Source organism: Haliaeetus albicilla, chromosome 16 (genome assembly GCF_947461875.1).
Source record: "Haliaeetus albicilla chromosome 16, bHalAlb1.1, whole genome shotgun sequence".
In the NCBI taxonomy this organism is placed as follows: Eukaryota; Metazoa; Chordata; class Aves; order Accipitriformes; family Accipitridae; genus Haliaeetus; species Haliaeetus albicilla.
In genome coordinates this window covers 26145701-26159445 of record NC_091498.1, presented here as the reverse complement: position 1 = coordinate 26159445, position 13745 = coordinate 26145701, and the positions used below count along the sequence as shown (strand labels likewise).

Sequence of the window (13745 nt, the reverse complement as noted above, 5' to 3'; positions counted from 1 at the left end):
GCAAAGTACAGTAGCCTCTAAGTGTATTTGCTAGCTAGCTGTGAAAACAGTGTTTTCATCATCTTACTGTAATACTTCGTGAAATATAACTACAGGTATTCAGTTAAAAACAATGCCAGCAATGAAGTAGGCTAAAATTCAAACCACAAAATGAAAATTGTTTTAGTTAAACACTTTTAAAGCTTGATTTACTCTACTGTAGCTTCTAATAAATGTTAGATTCAATCACTCCCTTGTAGAACTTAGATGTACAATAGTCATGCTACATAAAACCTTAAGACCTAATCTGTACAGCACAATTAAACTTAAAGCAACAGGGAAATCAGGAATAATTTTCCCAAGAGCACTACATAGCAGAGAAATAAAATGGGCCATTTACCATTACACATCTACTCTCTATTAAGGCAGCTCTTGGAATTTCCTGCAGGGAAGACTACATATTTTACACTTCTAGTGGATGAATTTGCTAAGAACATTTGCTTTCTCTAGTTGTTAAAACTAATTTCCTCATGCCTATTTACAGACACGCATTTTTAAAAAGCCAATCAATCAAAGTGAAATAAAACTACTGAGGAGTCCAAATGATTTTCAAGGTGGACCGCTTTGCTAATTTAAATCTTTATTTTTGCATTATGTTGTCAGGCTTCCAGATAGCACCTATCTTCTGCAGCCGAAGTACTGAAACTTGGAGGTGTGAGAGACTCAAACTGCCTCAATAGAGGATATCCCAAAATATTTGTCCTAATGAGCAGATGCCTCATCACCTTCAGGCTGTTATAGAAACTTCTCCCACCACCACAAATTACTTTTTCTAATAACCCAATCAAGTTCTTCTGCTTTGCCAGTTTCACAGGACAGCAGATATGACTTTTTGGGCATGTAATCTTAGTATTTCGTATAACCTGTAGACATCTACAGGTGCCTCTGGATATAAGTTTGCACAAGTCTTTGTTTGCTATCAGGGTAACAAAGCTTGTTAAAATTCTACAAAAACCAGTGGACATCATGGGCTTTCAACATGCCTAGGCACTTGGCACAAATATGCTGAAGCATAGCCATGCAGGCCCATATGCATGGGAAAAGGTAGTTACTCAAAAGGAATGACTGAAATACTTGCTACTTGTGTAGAATTAGTTATGAAAACCTTGTTTTGCAAAATGGGTATGAAGATGTAATGAGTCCATTATAAATGGCTCAGTCTCTATAGCCTCACTGACAATATTGTTCTCATTCTTCTGTATATTTCTTTCTTCTGTAATCAACTCCATCCCCAGTAAGAAATATTCATAGGCTCCCAAGCCTATGCGTCAGATAGCTCCTATAAATTCACTTTCCTGCAATGACAACACGCAAGCAAACGAGTCACAGTACAAAACTATACCCAGCCTTTGTATGTTTTCCTAAGAATTTCCCAGTGGGACAAGATCTTGAACATCCTTTTCACACTTGCAACAAATTGCTTTTCAGAAAAATCTCTGCCCATTTGCTCATGGGAAATGTCGACCTCTTGGTAAAACAGTCTGCAATGAGCTTTTTTTGAAAAGCTGATAATAGCAAGCTGTCCTGAAAGCCTGGCCAGGGACCAGGAAGAGGTTACTAGGGCTCCCAGCTTGTACTAACAGGGGTTCAACCAAATAAACACAGCAGCTAGACATAAACCGTAGGGGTCCCTGTTGATTGCAATCACTTTCAGAAGAAAAAGTAAGACATATTGGAGTATGACATCTTCCAAAAGGAAACTTTTTTGGCTAAAGAAAGCCTGCACAACATACATCTGCGTGTACACCAATATTTTTAGGCATTGAGGGTTTCATGAGTGCTTTAGTTTGATGGAAAGAGCAATGATAATTTCAATACTGAATATTTTACAGGCCCCTTTGAGCTATGCGAGGGCATTTATAGCACCAATACGAAGACTACCATACTAAAGCCAACACTATTCACATACAATTACACACACAGAGGGTATTATGGCAATGACACATATGCCTCCTCTTATTTCAAAAAAGAGGCTTGAGATTTGTATTGCAAAATATGCTCAGAAATATTCTAGAGAGAAAGTAACATTTACAAAGAATTGATGTTATAAAATATTTTTCCTTTCACCCTTTTCCAAAATATACTACATACCACATCATTACAATTTACCTATCTACAGATTTTTCTGAGAGTTTTATACTCCAATAACTGAGCATATGAACTTTCTGAAACATTAAAATAAGACATTTGTGTATGAGGGACTGCTTTCCACAATGCTGATATGCAGCACTGAACTCATGATTGTTCTATTAATTAGACAAAACCATGGCTATTAGACCTAAACTTTTGACCCAGGCTAATATTTATTTTAAATAAACTAGGTATCTCTATTAAATAAGAAAGCAAGATGAGTCAAGATTAGTACTGTTATTGCCATGTATATGTCCAAACATACAAAAGTTGTCATGTGTCTCACACAGCAAGTATGATTTGCTTGGTACATATGAAGAATTAGGTATCCAAGATGTCAGACTCTAGAATAGTTAAGGAGCACAACATTTTCTTCAAGTGAATTTATTTTAAAGCTACTGCTATTTTTTTTTTTTTTCTTCACACTAAACAAGATTAAATTGACCCAAATCATTTGAATTCTTGATTCAGCCTGAGTCATGTTATGTTGTACAATATTCCGTTACATCCCATCTGGTGTGATTTAACACTGCACGGTACAACAGAGTGAAATCAATTAAATTTATACTTCAGATAAATGCTATTACTTAAATTAGTTTGTAAAGGCGGGCCAACAGGTAACAGGCAATGTAGATTGGCAAGAAAATTAGATGAGTTATATCTCCTCTGCTTCCCAAATAACTCTTTGCTTACTACCTAAGAAGAAATTGGCAATCTGACAAAAAAACTTATTAGGCACTGAAAAGTTCTGTACCAGGACTGTTTGTGGAATGTGCTCTGAAGCACCTTCTGCTTATGAAGTCTAGATGTGTTCATAGTATGTAACAAAAAATGTATAATTAATAGAGCAGAATATTAATCAACAGCAATCTAAAATATGAAAATCCTGCTTCAATCTGTTATAATTTCTGGAAACATTTCATTTATGCTAGTTATAAATGGTAAATAGATACCTAGCTAACAAACTCTCAATCAACATCTGGTTAGCAGATAGGAATGGGAGTCACTTCTCATCTCAGTGTGCTAATTTTCTCAACATACTTTTATTTTTTTAAGTCCCTGGAAGTGTTGCAAGTCAATTAAATCAATTCCACTCAGGGGTATGCAAAACACATTAAGAAAAGACGAGATCTCATCAGTTCTATGTTTTGACTGAGTATCAAAATGTTGCATGCACAAGCTCGTCTAAAAACCTTTCAAAATTGCTAGAACATTTATGTGCAAGTCTTGCATGCCACAAGAGCAATGCATATTACAACTATATTTATAAGCAAAGCCTAATATGCCTCTTGCAGATGTGAAACAGTATGAACAGAAGAAGGTCTCTGTGCACATTTTGTATTAAATATTGAGAATTTGAAAGAAATCCCATAAACCAAAAATGTATTGGTCACTACAATTTTAGCTGTACCAGGTGCCAAAATCATACTAAGTTAAAATTAATTCCAAAGACTTGCTGTTCATCATGATAGAGAAATATTAAAATGATTCCCCCCCTTCATTCTACTGAAATTACTTACAACTTCTTGCTGAGATGTGGTCGAGTCCCATATTTTAGTTTTTAGGCTTTTCTGATATTTAGAACTTTGTTCATAAAAGCCTTTTCCACAGCCAATATTTTCTCAGTCCTTTTTATGCTGTCAGCATGACCCCATGCTCACCACAACTGTACCACCTATACTCCCTTCAGAATGCAAATAGGAGGATTCAACTTTTCTCAACTCATTATTTTTAACTAGCAATGCCTATTTCTCAAGGAATCATTCCTTCCTCTTTGAACTTTCCAGATGAAGTCAGCCTCTGCGACGTTGTCTGCTCCTCCCACAAGTGGTCCTGAAAGCTTATACAGGCAGTTACCATTTCCTTCTTCAGAAGCCTTCTGAAAAATGCCCCTCCAATGTGTCAAGAATAAACATGTCAACATTCGGTAGCTAGGGGGAGATATAACTGGGAAGAAGGTTTACATTAGTTTGTCTAAATATCTCTGTAGTTACTCAAAAGGAATGACTGAAATACTTGCTACTTGTGTGGAATTAGTCATGAAAACCGTGTTTTGCAAAATGGGTATGAAGATGTAATAAGTCCATTATAAATGGCTCAGTCTCTATAGCCTCATTGACAACATTGTTGTCAGAGAACAAAAATAAACGTATAAGACTATAAACATTTGGAATACTGAAACAATTTCAGGAATAAACTTGATAAAAGCTATTAGATCATGGAGTCCAGTTCTCTGCTATCACAGGAAAACTTGTGATAGAAAAATAACAACAACCTGTGAAGTTCTTCTGAGTCCATTACTATTGCTGAAAGCCAGAACATTCTTCTGCAGCATACTTTGTGTTGCTTAACTGATCGGGTTGCACTGGACTTCTTCCACTAGTTCTCCTTAGTTTGGGGAAATTAACATATATACTTATATTAGCACAGACCAAACGCACGAGAACAATGTTCCTAAGAGTGGACAGGCTGTCAAGGCTACAATACAACTATATACAACTACTTTGTCTCTGAATATTAATAATTTATCAGAAGATACAACACTAAGTGTACTTATGGCAATACTTGTCAAAAATAATTGACATTTTTCATAATAGGAGAGGCAAAAAAGTACATTTTTTCTAGAAGTTCAAGTCATAATATATTGCTCTTATTAAAACTAAACATTTATTCAAAGTAATTAACATAATTATCCTATTTACAACTGAATTAAAAAACTGAAAAACAAAACAGGAACATTTACAACCAAGTAACAGACTAAAAATAGAAAGGCTAAAGGAATTCAGATATACTTCATTAAAAACACTTGGCAAATATTTTTCTGTCTCCTGGTACTACATTGGTAGTACCTATCCATGATAGCATATCTAAGAATAAACTGGCATCCTAATGCTAAGCATGAACCCATTTTAATATTAACATCTGTTTGACTTGTTTCCAAATGAAAAACAATTTTAACATTAGGAAGTTTCAGTGAAAATAATTGAATAGGTCAAAACAATTTTCCTAACTTTTGTATCACAAAATTCTCATTAGAAAATTAAGACTGACTGTAGGTAAGCAATTTAAAGTAGCATCTAAAAATTACAGCACTGCTAATCCCCTTAAAGACTTGCACTGTCTGAAGTGTTAATCTGTTAGTCAAACACAGGGAAATGCTCACAAAGATTACGGCAAAAGGCATACTATGCACCTCTCCATTCCCAAGTCCAAATGAAATTTCTTATTCATTTGTTGATATACAAGACATTTGTAAGGTTTAACAGGAGACAAAAAAAGAACTTATTTTATTTTAGAATTTAACAAAATCCTCTTATTTTCAAAAAGTGGTTCTTTCTGCAAAAAATCATTACTGAGAGACATCTTTCACACAGAACAATTCATAAGAGGAAAACAAAAGTCATCACGTTCTCATCTGCTATCCATCAATCCTCCTTGAAATATGGATGAACTCAGAACTAAATCCTGTTTTTTTTCTTACAAACATGAAGTAAAAGATTTTTTGATGTCCTTGATTTAACACCCAGTGCTACATTTCCTTCAGAAAGGCTTCTAACTAGGTTTCTTGGCACATCCTGTTCTTGCTTCCAGCTCCTCGTTTTAATTCCTAGTGAAGAAAGAAATGTTATTACACATGCAGACACTCATTCAATAAACATGATCAGAATTTGGCCTATCTGGATATCCTTTTCAGAGCATGCCTAAGAATTTTTACACATATTTCTTGTCCTTATTGAAAGCCTAATTTGAATATACAAAAATTTAATTACTCTGAGCTCAGTAATCCAGTGTGCTAATTGCCTAGAAAGTCCAGTGATTAGACCCTCAATTGACATGAGATGCTACTAAAAAGGCATAGTGGTCTATATAAAAATGTAGAAATACATGAAAATTTTATTAATCCTTATTATTATAGACCAATATTGAAAAATGACCGCTATGTCATTAGAGAAAGTTTTGTTTATCTAATCCAAACACAGCTCTTCCTCTTAGTGATTTCGTCATATTTCATTCTTCTCCTGTAGTGCATGCTTTTAAAAATAAAATGTATTTTACATTCAGTTAAACTTTGAAGAATCAAAAGTCTACTCTCTATCTCAGAATGTGGTGCTTCATTACATAGTTTCTTAATAATACCAGAGTAGTAATTGACTTGGTAACTTCATAACCCAGTCTTCAGTAGTAGAAATTGATATCAATGTAACTGTGTATGCACTTTGCCAAGTAAGTAACTATTGGTTAGACAAAGTTTAGCCTCAGATTTACACTTTTCAGAAAGTTTATTATGATAAAACTTCAACATTTCTCATGAATGGAAAATAATACATATTAATATGTACTTGCTCCCTCACATCAGTTCTTACATAAAAACACATATGTGCTGTAAAACTGGCAAATTGCCTATGCCACTGGGAAAAGCTACACGATTAGTCTATTTCATAAGAACAGCAGACTAAAACTTTAAGCAATCTTTGATCTCCTCTGAACTGCTCAAGAAGTTGCACTAAGAAAGATCATTAAGTGTATTTTTGAAGACAGAGAGGAAAAGGAGACAAGTGGGTAGAGATAAAAGGAAAATTGTGAGGATTTAGCGCATTAAAAGCTACTGCAGGTGCCAAGCAACTTATTGCCACGCACTCGGAGAGGCAGAGGTTTTTGGAAAGTTGTGAACAAAAGACCTTTGTGCACATTTACTGAAAAAATTGTTTGTAACTGATTTTGCTACAGTAAAGAGTTATACACCTCAGAGAGAAGCCATGTTATCGTAACAGACTTTCACAGAACACCACCTGATAGTATTATTACCAGCAATTTGTTAGATGCAAAATAACTCCTAAATATTGCTTTCAAATAATTTTTTCTCAGCTATTGTTTTGGCCCAAAATAGCCCCAAAATTTAATAGATCTCTGAAAAAATCCACATCTGTAGTAACAAATCAGTGTGGTGTTATAAAACAAAGGAAGCAGTTAAAAAACAGGTATGGAAATAATTAGAGGATTTTATTTCTTGATAAACCATGCTTGGCAAGGATAAAATTGGTAATAAAGTTCACCAAATTTCTCAACAAGTACACAAACGATTTTTGGTGGAAGACTTTAACCCTTGGGAAAAGGTTTTCCCAACAAGCTTGTAGTAATACTGAGTTTTGATTAAATACCATCTAGATAACTGGTTAGACATTCAGGTAATTTTTTTAAATGAGTGGATATACTATTCAGATCAATGGCTTAGTGTACTGGTCACACCAATACGTGTGTTAAATTGACAAAACCTTGAGTATCAACCTTAATTTTGGACCTTCTGTACAAACACAGTTACCAATGCAGCGTCATACATTCAAGTTTTGACACTTACCTGCCATTTTGGGTACTCGCAAAGCTCTATGGCCTAACAATACCTCTTGTCGATTGCGTTTTGCAGAAACAGGGTCTTGGCCTAACCCAGTGTTTGACGCAGAACTGGAAAAATAGCCAGAAAAGAGTTTGTTTTCAGTAAAGTGATTAAGCTATATTACAGTAGTTTAGGCCTTGCAATGTAGAAATACATTAAACGATATTATCCGGTATTGGTAGTTTGTAACTGAATGCAAAGAATAAACTAATTTATTTATGATGTATATATATGGATATTATTCCCCTTTTTCTTTTTTAAAAACTTACAAGAATGTTTCAACTGTGAAAATAGGAACTAATGTTTCCACTTATGTTAAAATGGAGACTGATAAGCCACAGTTTTTTTGGAAACCACAGAAGCCAGTTTGATGGTCATTGCACACAAAAGAAACAATCTTAACGCATGTACGAAATCCTTGAAATGACCAAGCTGTGTTTATTGAACAAATTGCATTTTTTATTGCTACAATAATTTTTCTACAACCTCCAACACAGTTGGAGGGGGCGGCTTCATAGCAGACAATACTTTTCAGCTAAGCTGCAAGAAAGCTGTTACAGCTTCAAATTTATTAAAACAAAACCTCTATTTTATAGCCTTTTATGTGATGGACTTAAGATCTACAGTGAAAATTATGAACCTATCTGATCTTGCCCTTTTACACTTGCCTTGCTAACTTCCCTGGTTCCACTCTCTAAGACAACCTCATAAACAAGGTAATTCTATTTATGTCCCAAGTTTCTATGCTTTTCCTATTCCTCTAACTATATTGTATTATTCCCACTTCATAGTCCCCTAACTTACATTAGTTTTCTTAAAAATAATTTTCTGCCTAAATGAAAATATATAGCAAGCAGTAAAGACTAAGACGTGCCTTGTGCCCGTGGTAAGATCTATTCATGCATGCTTCTTGGTAGAGAAGTTATGCCAATAAGAATATTAAGCTATTTAGTAAAAGCAGCCTCTGTATTATAACTGACTTGTCTCTTATCTTGTGTCCTAGCAATATGACTGTTTCAAATTATATTTCTAAGGTAGAGACTATATCTGAAATTTATATTTTTTTTCTAAAGTTACTAGGAGATGAATGACTGGAATGAACTACTTCAAACAGGGAAAGCATGGAAGAAAAAAGGGAGAAAAAGTAGAGAAAGGAAGAGCATATGCTTTTCTTCCTTCACAACTAAGAAGCTTTAATTCCTTCTCTTCATCACCAACTGCTAGACAAAGCCATAAAGAATTTTGGTTTACAGACAGTTTACAGTCTGAGGCAGAAGAAATAATCCCTAAAAAAGGAATAAAAAAAAAGTTGTGGGATTTTCCCGTAGTGTTATTCTAACTTGGAAACTCAGAAATACCTGTTTGAGACATAGAAGGAATGAGATAAAAGAGCAGAAAGTGCTAGTCTTTTGGGAAGAGATAAGCATATATAAGTTCAGAAATCATTACACAGTTATTACAAAAAAAGTACGCCTAAAGTCTGTCTTAGAACATTTACCTCAAGATAAATCAGGCTTCAAAAGTTCCCATACCTCTCCCTAAAGAGAATCTAGAAAACCTACTCTGTTTCAGAAAGCAGGTGATTTATTTTGCTAAATTCATAATCAACTGTTTGAAAAATTGAAAACGTGAGATGTGCCTCTTTTCTCTTCTTAAAGCAATACAGGTTATTCCTTATCCTAGAGCAATCCTGGCAAAACAGCGTAGAATGATAATTAATAACAATTAGAACAGGAACATGAAATTGAATCAGGTAAATCTGTGATCTTCTAGGAAAACTTTCTATCTCAAAGATGCTAATAAACCAAAAAAGTGCTTAAGCTTCTTTCATATCCTGTGATCTATCTATAGAACTTGTTCCAACAGTCTTGAAACATTCTTTAGAAGATCTATGATGTGGCAGCTCCACTCACTGTCTAGCAACAGGTGACTCATAATATGATTTAAAAAAGGTTATATCATTTTTTTTGAGGAAAAAAGAAAAAAAAAAAAAAGCTGTTTCATCAGTACTGACCTGATAGCTAATCCTTAAATACATTAACAAAAAGAAAAAAAAAGGTACAATTCCGCTTAGTATCTATTCAGTTTCAGCTTTTCTGCTGCTCCTACTAACAAGCCTCTTTCAGGGTCATAAACCAAAAGTGACAAAATGGGAGTTCTTCCCAGAGCAGACAACAAGAATGAAGTCATAGCTGAGACTGGAAATGAATTATCAGAAAAACAAAGGGACTGTTCATATAAGTATTGTTAAACATTTTCTCCACTTTCCATTTTGGTAGTTTCTAATGTGTTCCAGCAAAGGCATAACATTTTCAAAGAAATTAGATTTTTTAATTGATGATGGAATTTGTCTTTTCAGAATTACGTGTCCTCTTTCTATTTTGAATAGATAGCAGATATGGAAGACACGATATTAGTTTGTACTTGTTAAAATAACAGAAGTTCCTAAACTAAGAGTAAAATAAGATTCAACTCAACTTGCCAGGAGAAAAAAAAAATTAAATTGTCCAACATATTTGAGACAGAACATCTCATATGTAGGTCCAGATGACTTGTGTAAGAGGTTTTAAGATTTGAAATATAACACTGAAACTGAAGGGAGAACCTAAGAAATTAATACAAGCTCATTTGTATAAGAGTTAGTTGAATCTTACCTTAATGCCTTTCTTTTTCTCTCAGCGGCAGAAGTCATTGCCATATATGAGGGCTTCTCAAGTACTGAAGTAGGATTTTTGTTTTTTAAGGAAGAGAGACCAAGTCTGAAATAAAAGAATTATATTTTTGTAAAATCTATTCTGCGTAGAAGTCAAGTGAAACTGTTCTTAACTGTAAACAAGTATATGTTAAGTAGAAAAACAATACCAGCAATTTGTTTCAATATTACTTGAAGCAGCTTCACAGGACTGCACACACATGCGGCAGCTTTAACAATGGCATCTCTCAATGTCAAAGAGGTTAAGGTATCCATTTTACAGACAGGAAGAATAAGGCTTAGAGAAAGTAACTTGCCTGAGGCATCACAAACAATTTCAGAAGTGCTGTATTTTCTTTTCAGTACATATCTTGTAAAACAGTAAGCTTTCAACTTCATCTGTTGAACATAGCATTGATTTCAAATAATGGCAGAATTGAATCTGATACTGATTAAAATTGAGGGTTTGATTTTCAAATTGATAGGTCTACAAATGAAATTGACATAAATGTAAAAACCCAGCTGTGAAGATAAACAGGATTAAATTGTTTGGGTAATATTCCTCACCCATATAAATAGATAATACCTTTGCAGAATGCTACCATTGCATGGCTGTGACTCCTTCGTGGATGAGTCAGTAGATGGTTCCGTTGTTTCACCTGTCCCTTCATAGAGAATTACTGTTGAGTCCATGTCAGCTTCATCACACTCTGGGATTATGTCACATGTAGAGTCCATAATACTCGCCTTTTTCACTGGCATATCTATATTACATGCATTGACTTCCTGAAGGCCTGCAAGGTGTAAAGCTTTCTTTACCACGGTCTGTGTACAGCTGCTTTGTACTGGCTTTCTGCAAAATTCTGGTGTATACACGATAGGGCGGACCTCCTTGGTAAGAGAATCCTCCAGATGATGGAGACTGGACTGCTTGGATGCAGCAGGGCTTTGAGCTGTGACTGGAGAGTCCATTAGCTTCCGCCTAATTCTTTTCTGTGGTGGTACTGCATATTCTACTATTTGTTGTGCATTTTTATTCATTTCTTCTGATGGTGTACCAAAAGTAGTACCTGTGCAACACAGACAACAATGGTTAGCATATTTACCTGTACTTACTACTTAAACCTTGCTTTTTCCCTCCTCTCCCCTGCTGAAATATGTTTATTAGCAGAAATTATTACAAATACTATTTATTTAATTTACATATTAATTTGGTCACATAACTGACATTATTTCTATTGCAGCATTGTCCAGATGGTAGCATTTGTTCTGTGGCACTCGAAGTATTATAAATATGCATAGGCCGATACAGTTAATCCCAGAGATATTACAAGTAATCACAAGTAAGTTATGACACATGACAACAGGGAATGGAAAGAGTAAGTATTGAAAATGATCGCATTATCATGACACAACTCTAAATTTAATTTAAGATGGTACTATCGCAGTAATCTACAGCTGCCTCCTGATCACGGCAACTTTTTCCCTAGCAAGTACCATGCAGTAGAATGAGAGACTGTTGTTAAAGGAAGGATATAGAATCACTTGGAGGGACAAAATTATTTGACATTGCCAATGATAAAGTAGTATTTTGGAAAAGGGGAAAGAAAGAAGTTACTGGGATCCTGTCATCTCAATATATCAACTCTGGAAAAAAGCTCTTCACTAAACCCCTCACCCTTAAAAAATAACAAAGCAAGCATTGCAGCAGTAATTGGCCATTCCCATTCATCCCATTTATACTATTTTTCTTGAAGTGTCATAATATTTTTATTTTCAAGCAGGTGGTAATAAAGGCAATTTCCAAAGTAAGAGAGAAAAGGCCTTTCTTTTATTCAAGTTTTCAGTACAGGAGAATCATTTTAAGACACAGACCACTGTTCAAATGGCTAGGCTAGTGGTGACTTAAGTAGTTAACAACAGCTTAAGTTTTTTTGGTTTGTTTTTTTTTAACAAATCAAGAGTAGGAGAGGGCTGTCAAAACCCCAAGTGCTTCTATGTTTAACTTTCAGTGCAAATTTAACAAATAAAGACTACTGTCCTTAAAACGTCTATGGATTGGCCCCACTTCAGCTGGTAGCCACATCATACTTCCCTTTTCTGCATTGCTTACTCCACTCCTGTGAGTAACTAAACTGTAAAAAGAGCTCCTGCTCTTTAAATTGCTGCATGTTACTCAAGAATTAACTATGGTATTCATATAAGAGTGTTGATAAATATTTATTTCTTCTAAAATTCCCTTCCATTTTTGCCTCAGAGTAAGAAAGTTAGTTTGAACTCCTCAGTCTGAATGCTTCTTTAGTTCTCTCTCACGTGTTAACATTCACGACATTTTAGCTGTTCCATAAATATTCTCTGAAGAGGAGAAAAATTGATTAAAAACACATATTGCATTATTCCCCCTCCCCGGTTTGATTTTGTACAAAAAAATAAAGCTTAAATGATTGTAGTCTTGCCTCTGACTGTTTGCCGCTTCTCAACCCCCTTCTTAATTTGAACCTCATTGCTCAGTTGCAACCCAGTTTACCACAGGCAAGAAGCTTTAAGAATGCCAGTTCCCCAAGTACACTCAGAAATCAGATGTCTTGGGCAAAAGGCCCAAATAAGAGCCTCATTGAAGGAAAGCCGTCAAAGGATAAAGGATGATCTCAGCGCCAGTTTTTTTGTACACACTTTGGAACTAGAGATACTATATGACGGATTCCTCACGCCCAGCTACACAAGATGATGCCCAATTAGAAGGTACAAATTAGAGCTGTGAGGAGACAGGAAAGGATTTACAGATTACCATGGGACCTAGACCTGTTCTGGGAGGACGGAATGGGTATCAAAGCGTGTACAAGTAGCAAGTAAATTAGATGCTAATATGTAGGCCACAAATCTATTCTATGTTGCCATAACTTAATTCAATAATGAAACCATTGAAAAAACACAGCAAACATTTATTCCTCACTCATAGGCCTCAGTTTCAGAAAGAACAATGTTTAAACTACTATGGTTCAACAAATATGCAACATCTTATCCAACAATGCATAAACAATAAGAGCAGGTTAATTTAAGCTAAACTGCTTATGGGAAGACGTGCCTGGACAATTACACGAACAATTACAATTGTATTATGCTGTTTTCAGCTTTGAAGAAATACAAATATGGAAAACTCAGGCCCAAAAGGACTACTTGATGTTAAATAACTGAATTGTGAATTTGCGTGTGTGTCTGCCTGTGTACAGTTCACTTCGTTATATATATATATATATGTATGTAAAGGTGGTTGGGGTTTTTTTTGTGTGGTGTTTGTTTTTTTTTTAATTAAAATGCAAAATACCTTATTTTTCTCATACCTAATCTTAGTCTAATTTACGGTCGGCATTCACCAGGTAAAGTGCAGCAGGTTGTTGAGACACAGTAGCATGCTTGTAATCTAAACACTAAGCTAATTCAGAATATTCTCCACGAGCAGTGAAACAGAAAGGGTAGTAAAACAGGGCCCAT

General features: G+C 35.0%; 1 protein-coding gene across 2 annotated transcripts in view; it reads right to left on the bottom strand.

The window, feature by feature from the left end:
- Positions 1–4819: 4819 nt before the first annotated feature.
- The window catches only part of KIF18A (kinesin family member 18A), a 45325-nt gene continuing 36399 nt past the window's right edge, over positions 4820–13745 (bottom strand). For both annotated transcript variants that reach the window (XM_069804019.1, XM_069804020.1), the window contains exons 14-17: positions 10840–11323; positions 10216–10320; positions 7526–7629; positions 4820–5776 (exon numbers count right to left, since the gene is read on the bottom strand). In XM_069804019.1, coding sequence (XP_069660120.1) covers positions 5628–5776; positions 7526–7629; positions 10216–10320; positions 10840–11323 — 842 coding nt within the window. In that variant the 3' untranslated portion in view covers positions 4820–5627. The remainder of the gene's footprint in view (positions 5777–7525; positions 7630–10215; positions 10321–10839; positions 11324–13745) is intronic.